This window comes from Myodes glareolus, chromosome 2, assembly GCF_982192425.1.
Source record: "Myodes glareolus chromosome 2, mMyoGla1.1, whole genome shotgun sequence".
NCBI lineage: Eukaryota > Metazoa > Chordata > Mammalia > Rodentia > Cricetidae > Myodes > Myodes glareolus.
Window position 1 is genome coordinate 109,220,360 of NC_142027.1, and position 24,926 is coordinate 109,245,285.

Here is a 24,926-nt window from a genome sequence, read left to right on the forward strand (position 1 = left end):
CGTTAATGACCAGTAAATCAAACCAAGGACGAGAAAAAGCAGCAACATCAACCACGGGCTACTCGACTATACAATCTGGTGTGCATGGATCTGCGAACTCATCAAGCCCCACAAATTCAGCACACAAATCAGGCTCTGCTGGGCGCAAACAAACGATAGAAACAGTCATAACCAAATTCACAAACAGCTTGACAAACACATCCGTGACCACCGAAGGCTCTCAGACTACAGTCTTGGGAGAGGGACTAACCACTGAAGTAGGAAGCACAAGTTCAAGACCTGTGCCACTGACAACTGGGAATTCCCAAAGTATAGCCCGAGATGAAGAATCAACACCTAACCAAAACACCCAAAGACCAACATCAACGACAAGGAAAATCTCTCAAAACACAGTCCTAACAACCCACACAGCTCCTAACCCTGGAATTTCCAAGTCAATAGTCCTCATCACAGAAGATGAAATCTTCCAAGAAAGCTCAATTTCGACAGACACAGTTGGACCTTCCAAAACCTCCCACACCACAGGCCAGATTCAGGAATCAACAATGCCCCCAAGCAACCCAAGTTCAAAACATGCAACTCAAGTTGCTGAGTCCTGGCAAACAACAGTCTCCACTCTGGTGTCTAGAACCTTCCCAAGCAGCTCAGTTTCCACAGAAGCTGCAGTTCCTCCTGACACCTCACCCAGGACAGGACAGACTGAGGCATTCACTACCTCGCAAAGCAGCTTGATTTCAACACACGCAACTCAAGTAACTGAGACAACCCCCAAAACAGCCTTCACTCAGGAATCGACAACATTCCAGAGTGCTCCAACTTCAACAGAAACGGCTGTACCTCCTGAAATGTCTGGCACCTCAGCGCTGACTGAGGAATCTACAACCTCCCCAAGTGGCCTTAGTTCAACACAAGCAACTCAAGGAACTGAGACCTCCCCAGGAGTTTTCACTCAGGAAACAACAATCTTCACAACCCCGTCAATTCCCTCACTAACAGCTGGACCTGCTGAGATCACTCAGACTACATCCCAATCTGAGCAATCTACATCATTCCCAAGAAGCCCAATTTTAACACATGCAACTCAGTCCATTGACACCTCTAAACTAGTTTTCACTCAAGAATCTACAACCATCACGAGAGGCTTAATTTTTACAAAAACATCTGTACTGCCTGGGACCTATGACAGCACAAACAAAATTGAGGCATTTACAACCTTATTGAGCATGGAAACAGATGTATCTGCTGGCAACTCTAAAATCTCTTCTATAAGTGAGGCACCAACAGCTTCCCAAAGAAAACCCATTTTGGAGCAGGCAACTAAACCAAATAATATCTCTGAAACAACAGTCATCGCGGAGGACTCTACAACCTTGAACACCAGGTCACCCTCAACAAAAACTGCTGTAGCTTCCAATGTTACTAACAAATTTGCCCTGACTGAGCCAACTACCACATCTCAAAAAAGCCTGATAACAAGCCATTCAACTGTACAAGATGAAACCTCCAAAACAGCCATCACTCAGGAAACTACACTCATCCCAATCAGTTCAATTACAAAAGAAACAGATGGCAATACTCAGAGCTACCATACTTCATTTCAGACAGAAGACTCTACAAATTTCCGAAGTACTGTGAATTATACTAAAGCAACCGAGGCAGCCCGAACAACAGTCTTCAGCCACGGATCCACAGCTTCCCAGAGCAACTCAATGTCAACGCAAACCGCTTCTGTCCCTCCTGAGAGCTTCCTCACCACCGTCCAACCTGAGGCACGTACAGCCTCCACAAGCAGCTCGATTTCAACACACGGCTCTCAGGCCACAGGGTCATTCCCAGGAACTGTCTTCACGCTGGAACCTACAACCGTCCCTGGCAGCCCGATGTCGACACAAACCTCGGTGCCAGCTGAAACTGCTCGCACCACAGTCCAATCTGAAGCATCTACAGCCTCCCAAGGCAGCCCCATTTTGTCAGAAGCAACTCACCCGACTCCAGCCTCTCAGACGGCGGTCTTCACTCAGCGATCTACAACCTTCCCAGCCAGCACAGGGTCCGCAGAAACAGCCGGAACTCCTGAGGCCTCCTACACCTCAGCTGTCACTGAGGAGTCCACGGCCTCCCCACGTGGCCCAGTGTCGACACAGACAACTCGGGCAAGCGGGACGTCACCCAGGGTTTCCACTCAGGCATCTACAGTCTTCACAGCCCCCTCAAGTTCACCAGAAACCGCTGTAGCTTCTGAGATCGCCTCCACCTCAGCTGTGAGTGAGGCGTCTACAGTATCCCCCAGGACCCCGGTGACAACACGTGCCACCCAACCAAGCGAAACCTCCGAAACAGGGTTCACTCAGAAGCCTACAACCTTGTCGGGCAGCTCGGCGTCCACAGACACTGCTGTTCCTCCTGATGTCACCCACACAGCAGCGCTGACTGGGGCCTCTACCACATCCCTGAGCAGCGCCCTGCCGACACCAACAGCTCCAGCTCCAGAGAACTCTGGAACGACACTTCGCACTCAGGAACCCACCACGTCCCTAAGCAGCCCAGTGTCCACGGGAACAGCTGGGCCTCCCGAGACCTCCCCCACCGCAGCTGTGAAGGAGCCATCTACGGCATACACCAGGACCCCGGTTTCAACACATGCAACTCCACCAGCTGAGTCACGGGAAACGGTGTTCACCCAGGAATCAACCACCTCCCCAGCCAGCTCCATTGCCACAGGAACGGTGGTCCCTCCTCAGACCCCGTACACTTCAAGATTAAGCGAGGCATCTACCACACACCCACGGACCCCAATATCAGCCCGTGCCACCCACTCAGCTCAAACGTGGAAAACAGGGTCCACCCGGGAACCAACAACTTTCCCAGGAAGCGCAGCTTCCACAGAAACTTCGCTACCTCCTGAGAGCTCCCACGCAACAGTGCAAACTGGGGTACCTACAACCTCCCCCAGCATCCCAGGCTCAACACATGCGACCCAGCCAGCGGAAACCTCCCAAACAGAGTTCACACAGGAGTCTAAGACCTCCACGGACAGCTCAGTCTCCCCGGACACAGGCGTCCCTCCCGACACCTCGCCCTCCACAGCTCTGCCTGAGGTGTCTACAACCTCCCCAAGACGCACAGTCTCCACAGATTCACCTCAAACCTCTGGTACCTTGCCAACAACCGGCTCCACTCAGGAATCTCCGATCTCTCCAAGCAGCTCCATGTCCCCAGCAACTGCCCTGCCTCCTGAGACACCCTTCACGTCAGTCCTGAGTGAAGCCTCAACCACCTCCCGAAGCCAGCACACTTCAACAGGTGGAACTCAGACCACCGAGCCATCCAAAACAACACTCTTCCATCAGGAATCTACGACCTTCCCAACAAACTCAATTTCCACGGGACCAGGCCGCAGCCCGGAGACCTCCTACACCACACCCGTGGCAGGAGAATCTACCACGTTCCCACGTGGCCCGATTTCTACTCAAGCAACTCAAGCAACTCAAGCAACCGAGGCAGCCCGAACAACAGTCTTCAGCCACGGATCCACAGCTTCCCAGAGCAACTCAATGTCAACGCAAACCGCTTCTGTCCCTCCTGAGAGCTTCCTCACCACCGTCCAACCTGAGGCACGTACAGCCTCCACAAGCAGCTCGATTTCAACACACGGCTCTCAGGCCACAGGGTCATTCCCAGGAACTGTCTTCACGCTGGAACCTACAACCGTCCCTGGCAGCCCGATGTCGACACAAACCTCGGTGCCAGCTGAAACTGCTCGCACCACAGTCCAATCTGAAGCATCTACAGCCTCCCAAGGCAGCCCCATTTTGTCAGAAGCAACTCACCCGACTCCAGCCTCTCAGACGGCGGTCTTCACTCAGCGATCTACAACCTTCCCAGCCAGCACAGGGTCCGCAGAAACAGCCGGAACTCCTGAGGCCTCCTACACCTCAGCTGTCACTGAGGAGTCCACGGCCTCCCCACGTGGCCCAGTGTCGACACAGACAACTCGGGCAAGCGGGACGTCACCCAGGGTTTCCACTCAGGCATCTACAGTCTTCACAGCCCCCTCAAGTTCACCAGAAACCGCTGTAGCTTCTGAGATCGCCTCCACCTCAGCTGTGAGTGAGGCGTCTACAGTATCCCCCAGGACCCCGGTGACAACACGTGCCACCCAACCAAGCGAAACCTCCGAAACAGGGTTCACTCAGAAGCCTACAACCTTGTCGGGCAGCTCGGCGTCCACAGACACTGCTGTTCCTCCTGATGTCACCCACACAGCAGCGCTGACTGGGGCCTCTACCACATCCCTGAGCAGCGCCCTGCCGACACCAACAGCTCCAGCTCCAGAGAACTCTGGAACGACACTTCGCACTCAGGAACCCACCACGTCCCTAAGCAGCCCAGTGTCCACGGGAACAGCTGGGCCTCCCGAGACCTCCCCCACCGCAGCTGTGAAGGAGCCATCTACGGCATACACCAGGACCCCGGTTTCAACACATGCAACTCCACCAGCTGAGTCACGGGAAACGGTGTTCACCCAGGAATCAACCACCTCCCCAGCCAGCTCCATTGCCACAGGAACGGTGGTCCCTCCTCAGACCCCGTACACTTCAAGATTAAGCGAGGCATCTACCACACACCCACGGACCCCAATATCAGCCCGTGCCACCCACTCAGCTCAAACGTGGAAAACAGGGTCCACCCGGGAACCAACAACTTTCCCAGGAAGCGCAGCTTCCACAGAAACTTCGCTACCTCCTGAGAGCTCCCACGCAACAGTGCAAACTGGGGTACCTACAACCTCCCCCAGGATCCCAGGCTCAACACATGCGACCCAGCCAGCGGAAACCTCCCAAACAGAGTTCACACAGGAGTCTAAGACCTCCACGGACAGCTCAGTCTCCCCGGACACAGGCGTCCCTCCCGACACCTCGCCCTCCACAGCTCTGCCTGAGGTGTCTACAACCTCCCCAAGACGCACAGTCTCCACAGATTCACCTCAAACCTCTGGTACCTTGCCAACAACCGGCTCCACTCAGGAATCTCCGATCTCTCCAAGCAGCTCCATGTCCCCAGCAACTGCCCTGCCTCCTGAGACACCCTTCACGTCAGTCCTGAGTGAAGCCTCAACCACCTCCCGAAGCCAGCACACTTCAACAGGTGGAACTCAGACCACCGAGCCATCCAAAACAACACTCTTCCATCAGGAATCTACGACCTTCCCAACAAACTCAATTTCCACGGGACCAGGCCGCAGCCCGGAGACCTCCTACACCACACCCGTGGCAGGAGAATCTACCACGTTCCCACGTGGCCCGATTTCTACTCAAGCAACTCAAGCAACTCAAGCAACCGAGGCAGCCCGAACAACAGTCTTCAGCCACGGATCCACAGCTTCCCAGAGCAACTCAATGTCAACGCAAACCGCTTCTGTCCCTCCTGAGAGCTTCCTCACCACCGTCCAACCTGAGGCACGTACAGCCTCCACAAGCAGCTCGATTTCAACACACGGCTCTCAGGCCACAGGGTCATTCCCAGGAACTGTCTTCACGCTGGAACCTACAACCGTCCCTGGCAGCCCGATGTCGACACAAACCTCGGTGCCAGCTGAAACTGCTCGCACCACAGTCCAATCTGAAGCATCTACAGCCTCCCAAGGCAGCCCCATTTTGTCAGAAGCAACTCACCCGACTCCAGCCTCTCAGACGGCGGTCTTCACTCAGCGATCTACAACCTTCCCAGCCAGCACAGGGTCCGCAGAAACAGCCGGAACTCCTGAGGCCTCCTACACCTCAGCTGTCACTGAGGAGTCCACGGCCTCCCCACGTGGCCCAGTGTCGACACAGACAACTCGGGCAAGCGGGACGTCACCCAGGGTTTCCACTCAGGCATCTACAGTCTTCACAGCCCCCTCAAGTTCACCAGAAACCGCTGTAGCTTCTGAGATCGCCTCCACCTCAGCTGTGAGTGAGGCGTCTACAGTATCCCCCAGGACCCCGGTGACAACACGTGCCACCCAACCAAGCGAAACCTCCGAAACAGGGTTCACTCAGAAGCCTACAACCTTGTCGGGCAGCTCGGCGTCCACAGACACTGCTGTTCCTCCTGATGTCACCCACACAGCAGCGCTGACTGGGGCCTCTACCACATCCCTGAGCAGCGCCCTGCCGACACCAACAGCTCCAGCTCCAGAGAACTCTGGAACGACACTTCGCACTCAGGAACCCACCACGTCCCTAAGCAGCCCAGTGTCCACGGGAACAGCTGGGCCTCCCGAGACCTCCCCCACCGCAGCTGTGAAGGAGCCATCTACGGCATACACCAGGACCCCGGTTTCAACACATGCAACTCCACCAGCTGAGTCACGGGAAACGGTGTTCACCCAGGAATCAACCACCTCCCCAGCCAGCTCCATTGCCACAGGAACGGTGGTCCCTCCTCAGACCCCGTACACTTCAAGATTAAGCGAGGCATCTACCACACACCCACGGACCCCAATATCAGCCCGTGCCACCCACTCAGCTCAAACGTGGAAAACAGGGTCCACCCGGGAACCAACAACTTTCCCAGGAAGCGCAGCTTCCACAGAAACTTCGCTACCTCCTGAGAGCTCCCACGCAACAGTGCAAACTGGGGTACCTACAACCTCCCCCAGCATCCCAGGCTCAACACATGCGACCCAGCCAGCGGAAACCTCCCAAACAGAGTTCACACAGGAGTCTAAGACCTCCACGGACAGCTCAGTCTCCCCGGACACAGGCGTCCCTCCCGACACCTCGCCCTCCACAGCTCTGCCTGAGGTGTCTACAACCTCCCCAAGACGCACAGTCTCCACAGATTCACCTCAAACCTCTGGTACCTTGCCAACAACCGGCTCCACTCAGGAATCTCCGATCTCTCCAAGCAGCTCCATGTCCCCAGCAACTGCCCTGCCTCCTGAGACACCCTTCACGTCAGTCCTGAGTGAAGCCTCAACCACCTCCCGAAGCCAGCACACTTCAACAGGTGGAACTCAGACCACCGAGCCATCCAAAACAACACTCTTCCATCAGGAATCTACGACCTTCCCAACAAACTCAATTTCCACGGGACCAGGCCGCAGCCCGGAGACCTCCTACACCACACCCGTGGCAGGAGAATCTACCACGTTCCCACGTGGCCCGATTTCTACTCAAGCAACTCAAGCAACTCAAGCAACCGAGGCAGCCCGAACAACAGTCTTCAGCCACGGATCCACAGCTTCCCAGAGCAACTCAATGTCAACGCAAACCGCTTCTGTCCCTCCTGAGAGCTTCCTCACCACCGTCCAACCTGAGGCACGTACAGCCTCCACAAGCAGCTCGATTTCAACACACGGCTCTCAGGCCACAGGGTCATTCCCAGGAACTGTCTTCACGCTGGAACCTACAACCGTCCCTGGCAGCCCGATGTCGACACAAACCTCGGTGCCAGCTGAAACTGCTCGCACCACAGTCCAATCTGAAGCATCTACAGCCTCCCAAGGCAGCCCCATTTTGTCAGAAGCAACTCACCCGACTCCAGCCTCTCAGACGGCGGTCTTCACTCAGCGATCTACAACCTTCCCAGCCAGCACAGGGTCCGCAGAAACAGCCGGAACTCCTGAGGCCTCCTACACCTCAGCTGTCACTGAGGAGTCCACGGCCTCCCCACGTGGCCCAGTGTCGACACAGACAACTCGGGCAAGCGGGACGTCACCCAGGGTTTCCACTCAGGCATCTACAGTCTTCACAGCCCCCTCAAGTTCACCAGAAACCGCTGTAGCTTCTGAGATCGCCTCCACCTCAGCTGTGAGTGAGGCGTCTACAGTATCCCCCAGGACCCCGGTGACAACACGTGCCACCCAACCAAGCGAAACCTCCGAAACAGGGTTCACTCAGAAGCCTACAACCTTGTCGGGCAGCTCGGCGTCCACAGACACTGCTGTTCCTCCTGATGTCACCCACACAGCAGCGCTGACTGGGGCCTCTACCACATCCCTGAGCAGCGCCCTGCCGACACCAACAGCTCCAGCTCCAGAGAACTCTGGAACGACACTTCGCACTCAGGAACCCACCACGTCCCTAAGCAGCCCAGTGTCCACGGGAACAGCTGGGCCTCCCGAGACCTCCCCCACCGCAGCTGTGAAGGAGCCATCTACGGCATACACCAGGACCCCGGTTTCAACACATGCAACTCCACCAGCTGAGTCACGGGAAACGGTGTTCACCCAGGAATCAACCACCTCCCCAGCCAGCTCCATTGCCACAGGAACGGTGGTCCCTCCTCAGACCCCGTACACTTCAAGATTAAGCGAGGCATCTACCACACACCCACGGACCCCAATATCAGCCCGTGCCACCCACTCAGCTCAAACGTGGAAAACAGGGTCCACCCGGGAACCAACAACTTTCCCAGGAAGCGCAGCTTCCACAGAAACTTCGCTACCTCCTGAGAGCTCCCACGCAACAGTGCAAACTGGGGTACCTACAACCTCCCCCAGCATCCCAGGCTCAACACATGCGACCCAGCCAGCGGAAACCTCCCAAACAGAGTTCACACAGGAGTCTAAGACCTCCACGGACAGCTCAGTCTCCCCGGACACAGGCGTCCCTCCCGACACCTCGCCCTCCACAGCTCTGCCTGAGGTGTCTACAACCTCCCCAAGACGCACAGTCTCCACAGATTCACCTCAAACCTCTGGTACCTTGCCAACAACCGGCTCCACTCAGGAATCTCCGATCTCTCCAAGCAGCTCCATGTCCCCAGCAACTGCCCTGCCTCCTGAGACACCCTTCACGTCAGTCCTGAGTGAAGCCTCAACCACCTCCCGAAGCCAGCACACTTCAACAGGCGGAACTCAGACCACCGAGCCATCCAAAACAACACTCTTCCATCAGGAATCTACGACCTTCCCAACAAACTCAATTTCCACGGGACCAGGCCGCAGCCCGGAGACCTCCTACACCACACCCGTGGCAGGAGAATCTACCACGTTCCCACGTGGCCCGATTTCTACTCAAGCAACTCAAGCAACTCAAGCAACCGAGGCAGCCCGAACAACAGTCTTCAGCCACGGATCCACAGCTTCCCAGAGCAACTCAATGTCAACGCAAACCGCTTCTGTCCCTCCTGAGAGCTTCCTCACCACCGTCCAACCTGAGGCACGTACAGCCTCCACAAGCAGCTCGATTTCAACACACGGCTCTCAGGCCACAGGGTCATTCCCAGGAACTGTCTTCACGCTGGAACCTACAACCGTCCCTGGCAGCCCGATGTCGACACAAACCTCGGTGCCAGCTGAAACTGCTCGCACCACAGTCCAATCTGAAGCATCTACAGCCTCCCAAGGCAGCCCCATTTTGTCAGAAGCAACTCACCCGACTCCAGCCTCTCAGACGGCGGTCTTCACTCAGCGATCTACAACCTTCCCAGCCAGCACAGGGTCCGCAGAAACAGCCGGAACTCCTGAGGCCTCCTACACCTCAGCTGTCACTGAGGAGTCCACGGCCTCCCCACGTGGCCCAGTGTCGACACAGACAACTCGGGCAAGCGGGACGTCACCCAGGGTTTCCACTCAGGCATCTACAGTCTTCACAGCCCCCTCAAGTTCACCAGAAACCGCTGTAGCTTCTGAGATCGCCTCCACCTCAGCTGTGAGTGAGGCGTCTACAGTATCCCCCAGGACCCCGGTGACAACACGTGCCACCCAACCAAGCGAAACCTCCGAAACAGGGTTCACTCAGAAGCCTACAACCTTGTCGGGCAGCTCGGCGTCCACAGACACTGCTGTTCCTCCTGATGTCACCCACACAGCAGCGCTGACTGGGGCCTCTACCACATCCCTGAGCAGCGCCCTGCCGACACCAACAGCTCCAGCTCCAGAGAACTCTGGAACGACACTTCGCACTCAGGAACCCACCACGTCCCTAAGCAGCCCAGTGTCCACGGGAACAGCTGGGCCTCCCGAGACCTCCCCCACCGCAGCTGTGAAGGAGCCATCTACGGCATACACCAGGACCCCGGTTTCAACACATGCAACTCCACCAGCTGAGTCACGGGAAACGGTGTTCACCCAGGAATCAACCACCTCCCCAGCCAGCTCCATTGCCACAGGAACGGTGGTCCCTCCTCAGACCCCGTACACTTCAAGATTAAGCGAGGCATCTACCACACACCCACGGACCCCAATATCAGCCCGTGCCACCCACTCAGCTCAAACGTGGAAAACAGGGTCCACCCGGGAACCAACAACTTTCCCAGGAAGCGCAGCTTCCACAGAAACTTCGCTACCTCCTGAGAGCTCCCACGCAACAGTGCAAACTGGGGTACCTACAACCTCCCCCAGCATCCCAGGCTCAACACATGCGACCCAGCCAGCGGAAACCTCCCAAACAGAGTTCACACAGGAGTCTAAGACCTCCACGGACAGCTCAGTCTCCCCGGACACAGGCGTCCCTCCCGACACCTCGCCCTCCACAGCTCTGCCTGAGGTGTCTACAACCTCCCCAAGACGCACAGTCTCCACAGATTCACCTCAAACCTCTGGTACCTTGCCAACAACCGGCTCCACTCAGGAATCTCCGATCTCTCCAAGCAGCTCCATGTCCCCAGCAACTGCCCTGCCTCCTGAGACACCCTTCACGTCAGTCCTGAGTGAAGCCTCAACCACCTCCCGAAGCCAGCACACTTCAACAGGCGGAACTCAGACCACCGAGCCATCCAAAACAACACTCTTCCATCAGGAATCTACGACCTTCCCAACAAACTCAATTTCCACGGGACCAGGCCGCAGCCCGGAGACCTCCTACACCACACCCGTGGCAGGAGAATCTACCACGTTCCCACGTGGCCCGATTTCTACTCAAGCAACTCAAGCAACTCAAGCAACCGAGGCAGCCCGAACAACAGTCTTCAGCCACGGATCCACAGCTTCCCAGAGCAACTCAATGTCAACGCAAACCGCTTCTGTCCCTCCTGAGAGCTTCCTCACCACCGTCCAACCTGAGGCACGTACAGCCTCCACAAGCAGCTCGATTTCAACACACGGCTCTCAGGCCACAGGGTCATTCCCAGGAACTGTCTTCACGCTGGAACCTACAACCGTCCCTGGCAGCCCGATGTCGACACAAACCTCGGTGCCAGCTGAAACTGCTCGCACCACAGTCCAATCTGAAGCATCTACAGCCTCCCAAGGCAGCCCCATTTTGTCAGAAGCAACTCACCCGACTCCAGCCTCTCAGACGGCGGTCTTCACTCAGCGATCTACAACCTTCCCAGCCAGCACAGGGTCCGCAGAAACAGCCGGAACTCCTGAGGCCTCCTACACCTCAGCTGTCACTGAGGAGTCCACGGCCTCCCCACGTGGCCCAGTGTCGACACAGACAACTCGGGCAAGCGGGACGTCACCCAGGGTTTCCACTCAGGCATCTACAGTCTTCACAGCCCCCTCAAGTTCACCAGAAACCGCTGTAGCTTCTGAGATCGCCTCCACCTCAGCTGTGAGTGAGGCGTCTACAGTATCCCCCAGGACCCCGGTGACAACACGTGCCACCCAACCAAGCGAAACCTCCGAAACAGGGTTCACTCAGAAGCCTACAACCTTGTCGGGCAGCTCGGCGTCCACAGACACTGCTGTTCCTCCTGATGTCACCCACACAGCAGCGCTGACTGGGGCCTCTACCACATCCCTGAGCAGCGCCCTGCCGACACCAACAGCTCCAGCTCCAGAGAACTCTGGAACGACACTTCGCACTCAGGAACCCACCACGTCCCTAAGCAGCCCAGTGTCCACGGGAACAGCTGGGCCTCCCGAGACCTCCCCCACCGCAGCTGTGAAGGAGCCATCTACGGCATACACCAGGACCCCGGTTTCAACACATGCAACTCCACCAGCTGAGTCACGGGAAACGGTGTTCACCCAGGAATCAACCACCTCCCCAGCCAGCTCCATTGCCACAGGAACGGTGGTCCCTCCTCAGACCCCGTACACTTCAAGATTAAGCGAGGCATCTACCACACACCCACGGACCCCAATATCAGCCCGTGCCACCCACTCAGCTCAAACGTGGAAAACAGGGTCCACCCGGGAACCAACAACTTTCCCAGGAAGCGCAGCTTCCACAGAAACTTCGCTACCTCCTGAGAGCTCCCACGCAACAGTGCAAACTGGGGTACCTACAACCTCCCCCAGCATCCCAGGCTCAACACATGCGACCCAGCCAGCGGAAACCTCCCAAACAGAGTTCACACAGGAGTCTAAGACCTCCACGGACAGCTCAGTCTCCCCGGACACAGGCGTCCCTCCCGACACCTCGCCCTCCACAGCTCTGCCTGAGGTGTCTACAACCTCCCCAAGACGCACAGTCTCCACAGATTCACCTCAAACCTCTGGTACCTTGCCAACAACCGGCTCCACTCAGGAATCTCCGATCTCTCCAAGCAGCTCCATGTCCCCAGCAACTGCCCTGCCTCCTGAGACACCCTTCACGTCAGTCCTGAGTGAAGCCTCAACCACCTCCCGAAGCCAGCACACTTCAACAGGTGGAACTCAGACCACCGAGCCATCCAAAACAACACTCTTCCATCAGGAATCTACGACCTTCCCAACAAACTCAATTTCCACGGGACCAGGCCGCAGCCCGGAGACCTCCTACACCACACCCGTGGCAGGAGAATCTACCACGTTCCCACGTGGCCCGATTTCTACTCAAGCAACTCAAGCAACTCAAGCAACCGAGGCAGCCCGAACAACAGTCTTCAGCCACGGATCCACAGCTTCCCAGAGCAACTCAATGTCAACGCAAACCGCTTCTGTCCCTCCTGAGAGCTTCCTCACCACCGTCCAACCTGAGGCACGTACAGCCTCCACAAGCAGCTCGATTTCAACACACGGCTCTCAGGCCACAGGGTCATTCCCAGGAACTGTCTTCACGCTGGAACCTACAACCGTCCCTGGCAGCCCGATGTCGACACAAACCTCGGTGCCAGCTGAAACTGCTCGCACCACAGTCCAATCTGAAGCATCTACAGCCTCCCAAGGCAGCCCCATTTTGTCAGAAGCAACTCACCCGACTCCAGCCTCTCAGACGGCGGTCTTCACTCAGCGATCTACAACCTTCCCAGCCAGCACAGGGTCCGCAGAAACAGCCGGAACTCCTGAGGCCTCCTACACCTCAGCTGTCACTGAGGAGTCCACGGCCTCCCCACGTGGCCCAGTGTCGACACAGACAACTCGGGCAAGCGGGACGTCACCCAGGGTTTCCACTCAGGCATCTACAGTCTTCACAGCCCCCTCAAGTTCACCAGAAACCGCTGTAGCTTCTGAGATCGCCTCCACCTCAGCTGTGAGTGAGGCGTCTACAGTATCCCCCAGGACCCCGGTGACAACACGTGCCACCCAACCAAGCGAAACCTCCGAAACAGGGTTCACTCAGAAGCCTACAACCTTGTCGGGCAGCTCGGCGTCCACAGACACTGCTGTTCCTCCTGATGTCACCCACACAGCAGCGCTGACTGGGGCCTCTACCACATCCCTGAGCAGCGCCCTGCCGACACCAACAGCTCCAGCTCCAGAGAACTCTGGAACGACACTTCGCACTCAGGAACCCACCACGTCCCTAAGCAGCCCAGTGTCCACGGGAACAGCTGGGCCTCCCGAGACCTCCCCCACCGCAGCTGTGAAGGAGCCATCTACGGCATACACCAGGACCCCGGTTTCAACACATGCAACTCCACCAGCTGAGTCACGGGAAACGGTGTTCACCCAGGAATCAACCACCTCCCCAGCCAGCTCCATTGCCACAGGAACGGTGGTCCCTCCTCAGACCCCGTACACTTCAAGATTAAGCGAGGCATCTACCACACACCCACGGACCCCAATATCAGCCCGTGCCACCCACTCAGCTCAAACGTGGAAAACAGGGTCCACCCGGGAACCAACAACTTTCCCAGGAAGCGCAGCTTCCACAGAAACTTCGCTACCTCCTGAGAGCTCCCACGCAACAGTGCAAACTGGGGTACCTACAACCTCCCCCAGCATCCCAGGCTCAACACATGCGACCCAGCCAGCGGAAACCTCCCAAACAGAGTTCACACAGGAGTCTAAGACCTCCACGGACAGCTCAGTCTCCCCGGACACAGGCGTCCCTCCCGACACCTCGCCCTCCACAGCTCTGCCTGAGGTGTCTACAACCTCCCCAAGACGCACAGTCTCCACAGATTCACCTCAAACCTCTGGTACCTTGCCAACAACCGGCTCCACTCAGGAATCTCCGATCTCTCCAAGCAGCTCCATGTCCCCAGCAACTGCCCTGCCTCCTGAGACACCCTTCACGTCAGTCCTGAGTGAAGCCTCAACCACCTCCCGAAGCCAGCACACTTCAACAGGCGGAACTCAGACCACCGAGCCATCCAAAACAACACTCTTCCATCAGGAATCTACGACCTTCCCAACAAACTCAATTTCCACGGGACCAGGCCGCAGCCCGGAGACCTCCTACACCACACCCGTGGCAGGAGAATCTACCACGTTCCCACGTGGCCCGATTTCTACTCAAGCAACTCAAGCAACTCAAGCAACCGAGGCAGCCCGAACAACAGTCTTCAGCCACGGATCCACAGCTTCCCAGAGCAACTCAATGTCAACGCAAACCGCTTCTGTCCCTCCTGAGAGCTTCCTCACCACCGTCCAACCTGAGGCACGTACAGCCTCCACAAGCAGCTCGATTTCAACACACGGCTCTCAGGCCACAGGGTCATTCCCAGGAACTGTCTTCACGCTGGAACCTACAACCGTCCCTGGCAGCCCGATGTCGACACAAACCTCGGTGCCAGCTGAAACTGCTCGCACCACAGTCCAATCTGAAGCATCTACAGCCTCCCAAGGCAGCCCCATTTTGTCAGAAGCAACTCACCCGACTCCAGCCTCTCAGACGGCGGTCTTCACTCAGCGATCTACAACCTTCCCAGCCAGCACAGGGTCCGCAGAAACAGCCGGAACTCCTGAGGCCTCCTACACCTCAGCTGTCACTGAGGAGTCCACGGCCTCCCCACGTGGCCCAGTGTCGACACAGACAACTCGGGCAAGCGGGACGTCACCCAGGGTTTCCACTCAGGCATCTACAGTCTTCACAGCCCCCTCAAGTTCACCAGAAACCGCTGTAGCTTCTGAGATCGCCTCCACCTCAGCTGTGAGTGAGGCGTCTACAGTATCCCCCAGGACCCCGGTGACAACACGTGCCACCCAACCAAGCGAAACCTCCGAAACAGGGTTCACTCAGAAGCCTACAACCTTGTCGGGCAGCTCGGCGTCCACAGACACTGCTGTTCCTCCTGATGTCACCCACACAGCAGCGCTGACTGGGGCCTCTACCACATCCCTGAGCAGCGCCCTGCCGACACCAACAGCTCCAGCTCCAGAGAACTCTGGAACGACACTTCGCACTCAGGAACCCACCACGTCCCTAAGCAGCCCAGTGTCCACGGGAACAGCTGGGCCTCCCGAGACCTCCCCCACCGCAGCTGTGAAGGAGCCATCTACGGCATACACCAGGACCCCGGTTTCAACACATGCAACTCCACCAGCTGAGTCACGGGAAACGGTGTTCACCCAGGAATCAACCACCTCCCCAGCCAGCTCCATTGCCACAGGAACGGTGGTCCCTCCTCAGACCCCGTACACTTCAAGATTAAGCGAGGCATCTACCACACACCCACGGACCCCAATATCAGCCCGTGCCACCCACTCAGCTCAAACGTGGAAAACAGGGTCCACCCGGGAACCAACAACTTTCCCAGGAAGCGCAGCTTCCACAGAAACTTCGCTACCTCCTGAGAGCTCCCACGCAACAGTGCAAACTGGGGTACCTACAACCTCCCCCAGCATCCCAGGCTCAACACATGCGACCCAGCCAGCGGAAACCTCCCAAACAGAGTTCACACAGGAGTCTAAGACCTCCACGGACAGCTCAGTCTCCCCGGACACAGGCGTCCCTCCCGACACCTCGCCCTCCACAGCTCTGCCTGAGGTGTCTACAACCTCCCCAAGACGCACAGTCTCCACAGATTCACCTCAAACCTCTGGTACCTTGCCAACAACCGGCTCCACTCAGGAATCTCCGATCTCTCCAAGCAGCTCCATGTCCCCAGCAACTGCCCTGCCTCCTGAGACACCCTTCACGTCAGTCCTGAGTGAAGCCTCAACCACCTCCCGAAGCCAGCACACTTCAACAGGCGGAACTCAGACCACCGAGCCATCCAAAACAACACTCTTCCATCAGGAATCTACGACCTTCCCAACAAACTCAATTTCCACGGGACCAGGCCGCAGCCCGGAGACCTCCTACACCACACCCGTGGCAGGAGAATCTACCACGTTCCCACGTGGCCCGATTTCTACTCAAGCAACTCAAGCAACTCAAGCAACCGAGGCAGCCCGAACAACAGTCTTCAGCCACGGATCCACAGCTTCCCAGAGCAACTCAATGTCAACGCAAACCGCTTCTGTCCCTCCTGAGAGCTTCCTCACCACCGTCCAACCTGAGGCACGTACAGCCTCCACAAGCAGCTCGATTTCAACACACGGCTCTCAGGCCACAGGGTCATTCCCAGGAACTGTCTTCACGCTGGAACCTACAACCGTCCCTGGCAGCCCGATGTCGACACAAACCTCGGTGCCAGCTGAAACTGCTCGCACCACAGTCCAATCTGAAGCATCTACAGCCTCCCAAGGCAGCCCCATTTTGTCAGAAGCAACTCACCCGACTCCAGCCTCTCAGACGGCGGTCTTCACTCAGCGATCTACAACCTTCCCAGCCAGCACAGGGTCCGCAGAAACAGCCGGAACTCCTGAGGCCTCCTACACCTCAGCTGTCACTGAGGAGTCCACGGCCTCCCCACGTGGCCCAGTGTCGACACAGACAACTCGGGCAAGCGGGACGTCACCCAGGGTTTCCACTCAGGCATCTACAGTCTTCACAGCCCCCTCAAGTTCACCAGAAACCGCTGTAGCTTCTGAGATCGCCTCCACCTCAGCTGTGAGTGAGGCGTCTACAGTATCCCCCAGGACCCCGGTGACAACACGTGCCACCCAACCAAGCGAAACCTCCGAAACAGGGTTCACTCAGAAGCCTACAACCTTGTCGGGCAGCTCGGCGTCCACAGACACTGCTGTTCCTCCTGATGTCACCCACACAGCAGCGCTGACTGGGGCCTCTACCACATCCCTGAGCAGCGCCCTGCCGACACCAACAGCTCCAGCTCCAGAGAACTCTGGAACGACACTTCGCACTCAGGAACCCACCACGTCCCTAAGCAGCCCAGTGTCCACGGGAACAGCTGGGCCTCCCGAGACCTCCCCCACCGCAGCTGTGAAGGAGCCATCTACGGCATACACCAGGACCCCGGTTTCAACACATGCAACTCCACCAGCTGAGTCACGGGAAACGGTGTTCACCCAGGAATCAACCACCTCCCCAGCCAGCTCCATTGCCACAGGAACGGTGGTCCCTCCTCAGACCCCGTACACTTCAAGATTAAGCGAGGCATCTACCACACACCCACGGACCCCAATATCAGCCCGTGCCACCCACTCAGCTCAAACGTGGAAAACAGGGTCCACCCGGGAACCAACAACTTTCCCAGGAAGCGCAGCTTCCACAGAAACTTCGCTACCTCCTGAGAGCTCCCACGCAACAGTGCAAACTGGGGTACCTACAACCTCCCCCAGCATCCCAGGCTCAACACATGCGACCCAGCCAGCGGAAACCTCCCAAACAGAGTTCACACAGGAGTCTAAGACCTCCACGGACAGCTCAGTCTCCCCGGACACAGGCGTCCCTCCCGACACCTCGCCCTCCACAGCTCTGCCTGAGGTGTCTACAACCTCCCCAAGACGCACAGTCTCCACAGATTCACCTCAAACCTCTGGTACCTTGCCAACAACCGGCTCCACTCAGGAATCTCCGATCTCTCCAAGCAGCTCCATGTCCCCAGCAACTGCCCTGCCTCCTGAGACACCCTTCACGTCAGTCCTGAGTGAAGCCTCAACCACCTCCCGAAGCCAGCACACTTCAACAGGTGGAACTCAGACCACCGAGCCATCCAAAACAACACTCTTCCATCAGGAATCTACGACCTTCCCAACAAACTCAATTTCCACGGGACCAGGCCGCAGCCCGGAGACCTCCTACACCACACCCGTGGCAGGAGAATCTACCACGTTCCCACGTGGCCCGATTTCTACTCAAGCAACTCAAGCAACTCAAGCAACCGAGGCAGCCCGAACAACAGTCTTCAGCCACGGATCCACAGCTTCCCAGAGCAACTCAATGTCAACGCAAACCGCTTCTGTCCCTCCTGAGAGCTTCCTCACCACCGTCCAACCTGAGGCACGTACAGCCTCCACAAGCAGCTCGATTTCAACACACGGCTCTCAGGCCACAGGGTCATTCCCAGGAACTGTCTTCACGCTGGAACCTACAACCGTCCCTGGCAGCCCGATGTCGACACAAACCTCGGTGCCAGCTGAAACTGCTCGCACCACAGTCCAATCTGAAGCATCTACAGCCTCCCAAGGCAGCCCCATTTTGTCAGAAGCAACTCACCCGACTCCAGCCTCTCAGACGGCGGTCTTCACTCAGCGATCTACAACCTTCCCAGCCAGCACAGGGTCCGCAGAAACAGCCGGAACTCCTGAGGCCTCCTACACCTCAGCTGTCACTGAGGAGTCCACGGCCTCCCCACGTGGCCCAGTGTCGACACAGACAACTCGGGCAAGCGGGACGTCACCCAGGGTTTCCACTCAGGCATCTACAGTCTTCACAGCCCCCTCAAGTTCACCAGAAACCGCTGTAGCTTCTGAGATCGCCTCCACCTCAGCTGTGAGTGAGGCGTCTACAGTATCCCCCAGGACCCCGGTGACAACACGTGCCACCCAACCAAGCGAAACCTCCGAAACAGGGTTCACTCAGAAGCCTACAACCTTGTCGGGCAGCTCGGCGTCCACAGACACTGCTGTTCCTCCTGATGTCACCCACACAGCAGCGCTGACTGGGGCCTCTACCACATCCCTGAGCAGCGCCCTGCCGACACCAACAGCTCCAGCTCCAGAGAACTCTGGAACGACACTTCGCACTCAGGAACCCACCACGTCCCTAAGCAGCCCAGTGTCCACGGGAACAGCTGGGCCTCCCGAGACCTCCCCCACCGCAGCTGTGAAGGAGCCATCTACGGCATACACCAGGACCCCGGTTTCAACACATGCAACTCCACCAGCTGAGTCACGGGAAACGGTGTTCACCCAGGAATCAACCACCTCCCCAGCCAGCTCCATTGCCACAGGAACGGTGGTCCCTCCTCAGACCCCGTACACTTCAAGATTAAGCGAGGCATCTACCACACACCCACGGACCCCAATATCAGCCCGTGCCACCCACTCAGCTCAAACGTGGAAAACAGGGTCCACCCGGGAACCAACAACTTTCCCAGGAAGCGCAGCTTCCACAGAAACTTCGCTACCTCCTGAGAGCTCCCACGCAACAGTGCAAACTGGGGTACCTACAACCTCCCCCAGCATCCCAGGCTCAACACATGCGACCCAGCCAGCGGAAACCTCCCAAACAGAGTTCACACAGGAGTCTAAGACCTCCACGGACAGCTCAGTCTCCCCGGACACAGGCGTCCCTCCCGACACCTCGCCCTCCACAGCTCTGCCTGAGGTGTCTACAACCTCCCCAAGACGCACAGTCTCCACAGATTCACCTCAAACCTCTGGTACCTTGCCAACAACCGGCTCCACTCAGGAATCTCCGATCTCTCCAAGCAGCTCCATGTCCCCAGCAACTGCCCTGCCTCCTGAGACACCCTTCACGTCAGTCCTGAGTGAAGCCTCAACCACCTCCCGAAGCCAGCACACTTCAACAGGTGGAACTCAGACCACCGAGCCATCCAAAACAACACTCTTCCATCAGGAATCTACGACCTTCCCAACAAACTCAATTTCCACGGGACCAGGCCGCAGCCCGGAGACCTCCTACACCACACCCGTGGCAGGAGAATCTACCACGTTCCCACGTGGCCCGATTTCTACTCAAGCAACTCAAGCAACTCAAGCAACCGAGGCAGCCCGAACAACAGTCTTCAGCCACGGATCCACAGCTTCCCAGAGCAACTCAATGTCAACGCAAACCGCTTCTGTCCCTCCTGAGAGCTTCCTCACCACCGTCCAACCTGAGGCACGTACAGCCTCCACAAGCAGCTCGATTTCAACACACGGCTCTCAGGCCACAGGGTCATTCCCAGGAACTGTCTTCACGCTGGAACCTACAACCGTCCCTGGCAGCCCGATGTCGACACAAACCTCGGTGCCAGCTGAAACTGCTCGCACCACAGTCCAATCTGAAGCATCTACAGCCTCCCAAGGCAGCCCCATTTTGTCAGAAGCAACTCACCCGACTCCAGCCTCTCAGACGGCGGTCTTCACTCAGCGATCTACAACCTTCCCAGCCAGCACAGGGTCCGCAGAAACAGCCGGAACTCCTGAGGCCTCCTACACCTCAGCTGTCACTGAGGAGTCCACGGCCTCCCCACGTGGCCCAGTGTCGACACAGACAACTCGGGCAAGCGGGACGTCACCCAGGGTTTCCACTCAGGCATCTACAGTCTTCACAGCCCCCTCAAGTTCACCAGAAACCGCTGTAGCTTCTGAGATCGCCTCCACCTCAGCTGTGAGTGAGGCGTCTACAGTATCCCCCAGGACCCCGGTGACAACACGTGCCACCCAACCAAGCGAAACCTCCGAAACAGGGTTCACTCAGAAGCCTACAACCTTGTCGGGCAGCTCGGCGTCCACAGACACTGCTGTTCCTCCTGATGTCACCCACACAGCAGCGCTGACTGGGGCCTCTACCACATCCCTGAGCAGCGCCCTGCCGACACCAACAGCTCCAGCTCCAGAGAACTCTGGAACGACACTTCGCACTCAGGAACCCACCACGTCCCTAAGCAGCCCAGTGTCCACGGGAACAGCTGGGCCTCCCGAGACCTCCCCCACCGCAGCTGTGAAGGAGCCATCTACGGCATACACCAGGACCCCGGTTTCAACACATGCAACTCCACCAGCTGAGTCACGGGAAACGGTGTTCACCCAGGAATCAACCACCTCCCCAGCCAGCTCCATTGCCACAGGAACGGTGGTCCCTCCTCAGACCCCGTACACTTCAAGATTAAGCGAGGCATCTACCACACACCCACGGACCCCAATATCAGCCCGTGCCACCCACTCAGCTCAAACGTGGAAAACAGGGTCCACCCGGGAACCAACAACTTTCCCAGGAAGCGCAGCTTCCACAGAAACTTCGCTACCTCCTGAGAGCTCCCACGCAACAGTGCAAACTGGGGTACCTACAACCTCCCCCAGGATCCCAGGCTCAACACATGCGACCCAGCCAGCGGAAACCTCCCAAACAGAGTTCACACAGGAGTCTAAGACCTCCACGGACAGCTCAGTCTCCCCGGACACAGGCGTCCCTCCCGACACCTCGCCCTCCACAGCTCTGCCTGAGGTGTCTACAACCTCCCCAAGACGCACAGTCTCCACAGATTCACCTCAAACCTCTGGTACCTTGCCAACAACCGGCTCCACTCAGGAATCTCCGATCTCTCCAAGCAGCTCCATGTCCCCAGCAACTGCCCTGCCTCCTGAGACACCCTTCACGTCAGTCCTGAGTGAAGCCTCAACCACCTCCCGAAGCCAGCACACTTCAACAGGTGGAACTCAGACCACCGAGCCATCCAAAACAACACTCTTCCATCAGGAATCTACGACCTTCCCAACAAACTCAATTTCCACGGGACCAGGCCGCAGCCCGGAGACCTCCTACACCACACCCGTGGCAGGAGAATCTACCACGTTCCCACGTGGCCCGATTTCTACTCAAGCAACTCAAGCAACTCAAGCAACCGAGGCAGCCCGAACAACAGTCTTCAGCCACGGATCCACAGCTTCCCAGAGCAACTCAATGTCAACGCAAACCGCTTCTGTCCCTCCTGAGAGCTTCCTCACCACCGTCCAACCTGAGGCACGTACAGCCTCCACAAGCAGCTCGATTTCAACACACGGCTCTCAGGCCACAGGGTCATTCCCAGGAACTGTCTTCACGCTGGAACCTACAACCGTCCCTGGCAGCCCGATGTCGACACAAACCTCGGTGCCAGCTGAAACTGCTCGCACCACAGTCCAATCTGAAGCATCTACAGCCTCCCAAGGCAGCCCCATTTTGTCAGAAGCAACTCACCCGACTCCAGCCTCTCAGACGGCGGTCTTCACTCAGCGATCTACAACCTTCCCAGCCAGCACAGGGTCCGCAGAAACAGCCGGAACTCCTGAGGCCTCCTACACCTCAGCTGTCACTGAGGAGTCCACGGCCTCCCCACGTGGCCCAGTGTCGACACAGACAACTCGGGCAAGCGGGACGTCACCCAGGGTTTCCACTCAGGCATCTACAGTCTTCACAGCCCCCTCAAGTTCACCAGAAACCGCTGTAGCTTCTGAGATCGCCTCCACCTCAGCTGTGAGTGAGGCGTCTACAGTATCCCCCAGGACCCCGGTGACAACACGTGCCACCCAACCAAGCGAAACCTCCGAAACAGGGTTCACTCAGAAGCCTACAACCTTGTCGGGCAGCTCGGCGTCCACAGACACTGCTGTTCCTCCTGATGTCACCCACACAGCAGCGCTGACTGGGGCCTCTACCACATCCCTGAGCAGCGCCCTGCCGACACCAACAGCTCCAGCTCCAGAGAACTCTGGAACGACACTTCGCACTCAGGAACCCACCACGTCCCTAAGCAGCCCAGTGTCCACGGGAACAGCTGGGCCTCCCGAGACCTCCCCCACCGCAGCTGTGAAGGAGCCATCTACGGCATACACCAGGACCCCGGTTTCAACACATGCAACTCCACCAGCTGAGTCACGGGAAACGGTGTTCACCCAGGAATCAACCACCTCCCCAGCCAGCTCCATTGCCACAGGAACGGTGGTCCCTCCTCAGACCCCGTACACTTCAAGATTAAGCGAGGCATCTACCACACACCCACGGACCCCAATATCAGCCCGTGCCACCCACTCAGCTCAAACGTGGAAAACAGGGTCCACCCGGGAACCAACAACTTTCCCAGGAAGCGCAGCTTCCACAGAAACTTCGCTACCTCCTGAGAGCTCCCACGCAACAGTGCAAACTGGGGTACCTACAACCTCCCCCAGCATCCCAGGCTCAACACATGCGACCCAGCCAGCGGAAACCTCCCAAACAGAGTTCACACAGGAGTCTAAGACCTCCACGGACAGCTCAGTCTCCCCGGACACAGGCGTCCCTCCCGACACCTCGCCCTCCACAGCTCTGCCTGAGGTGTCTACAACCTCCCCAAGACACACAGTCTCCACAGATTCACCTCAAACCTCTGGTACCTTGCCAACAACCGGCTCCACTCAGGAATCTCCGATCTCTCCAAGCAGCTCCATGTCCCCAGCAACTGCCCTGCCTCCTGAGACACCCTTCACGTCAGTCCTGAGTGAAGCCTCAACCACCTCCCGAAGCCAGCACACTTCAACAGGCGGAACTCAGACCACCGAGCCATCCAAAACAACACTCTTCCATCAGGAATCTACGACCTTCCCAACAAACTCAATTTCCACGGGACCAGGCCGCAGCCCGGAGACCTCCTACACCACACCCGTGGCAGGAGAATCTACCACGTTCCCACGTGGCCCGATTTCTACTCAAGCAACTCAAGCAACTCAAGCAACCGAGGCAGCCCGAACAACAGTCTTCAGCCACGGATCCACAGCTTCCCAGAGCAACTCAATGTCAACGCAAACCGCTTCTGTCCCTCCTGAGAGCTTCCTCACCACCGTCCAACCTGAGGCACGTACAGCCTCCACAAGCAGCTCGATTTCAACACACGGCTCTCAGGCCACAGGGTCATTCCCAGGAACTGTCTTCACGCTGGAACCTACAACCGTCCCTGGCAGCCCGATGTCGACACAAACCTCGGTGCCAGCTGAAACTGCTCGCACCACAGTCCAATCTGAAGCATCTACAGCCTCCCAAGGCAGCCCCATTTTGTCAGAAGCAACTCACCCGACTCCAGCCTCTCAGACGGCGGTCTTCACTCAGCGATCTACAACCTTCCCAGCCAGCACAGGGTCCGCAGAAACAGCCGGAACTCCTGAGGCCTCCTACACCTCAGCTGTCACTGAGGAGTCCACGGCCTCCCCACGTGGCCCAGTGTCGACACAGACAACTCGGGCAAGCGGGACGTCACCCAGGGTTTCCACTCAGGCATCTACAGTCTTCACAGCCCCCTCAAGTTCACCAGAAACCGCTGTAGCTTCTGAGATCGCCTCCACCTCAGCTGTGAGTGAGGCGTCTACAGTATCCCCCAGGACCCCGGTGACAACACGTGCCACCCAACCAAGCGAAACCTCCGAAACAGGGTTCACTCAGAAGCCTACAACCTTGTCGGGCAGCTCGGCGTCCACAGACACTGCTGTTCCTCCTGATGTCACCCACACAGCAGCGCTGACTGGGGCCTCTACCACATCCCTGAGCAGCGCCCTGCCGACACCAACAGCTCCAGCTCCAGAGAACTCTGGAACGACACTTCGCACTCAGGAACCCACCACGTCCCTAAGCAGCCCAGTGTCCACGGGAACAGCTGGGCCTCCCGAGACCTCCCCCACCGCAGCTGTGAAGGAGCCATCTACGGCATACACCAGGACCCCGGTTTCAACACATGCAACTCCACCAGCTGAGTCACGGGAAACGGTGTTCACCCAGGAATCAACCACCTCCCCAGCCAGCTCCATTGCCACAGGAACGGTGGTCCCTCCTCAGACCCCGTACACTTCAAGATTAAGCGAGGCATCTACCACACACCCA

At 57.7% G+C, this 24,926-nt stretch overlaps 1 protein-coding gene across 1 annotated transcript in view; it reads left to right on the plus strand.

Moving 5' to 3' along the window:
• Positions 1–24,926, plus strand: part of Muc12 (mucin 12, cell surface associated) — a 64,630-nt gene that overhangs the window by 18,607 nt on the left and 21,097 nt on the right. The window contains exon 2 of the mRNA XM_087903500.1: positions 1–24,926. This exon is cut by the window's right edge and continues 9,019 nt beyond it. Within this exon, the coding sequence (XP_087759626.1) occupies positions 1–24,926 (24,926 nt within the window).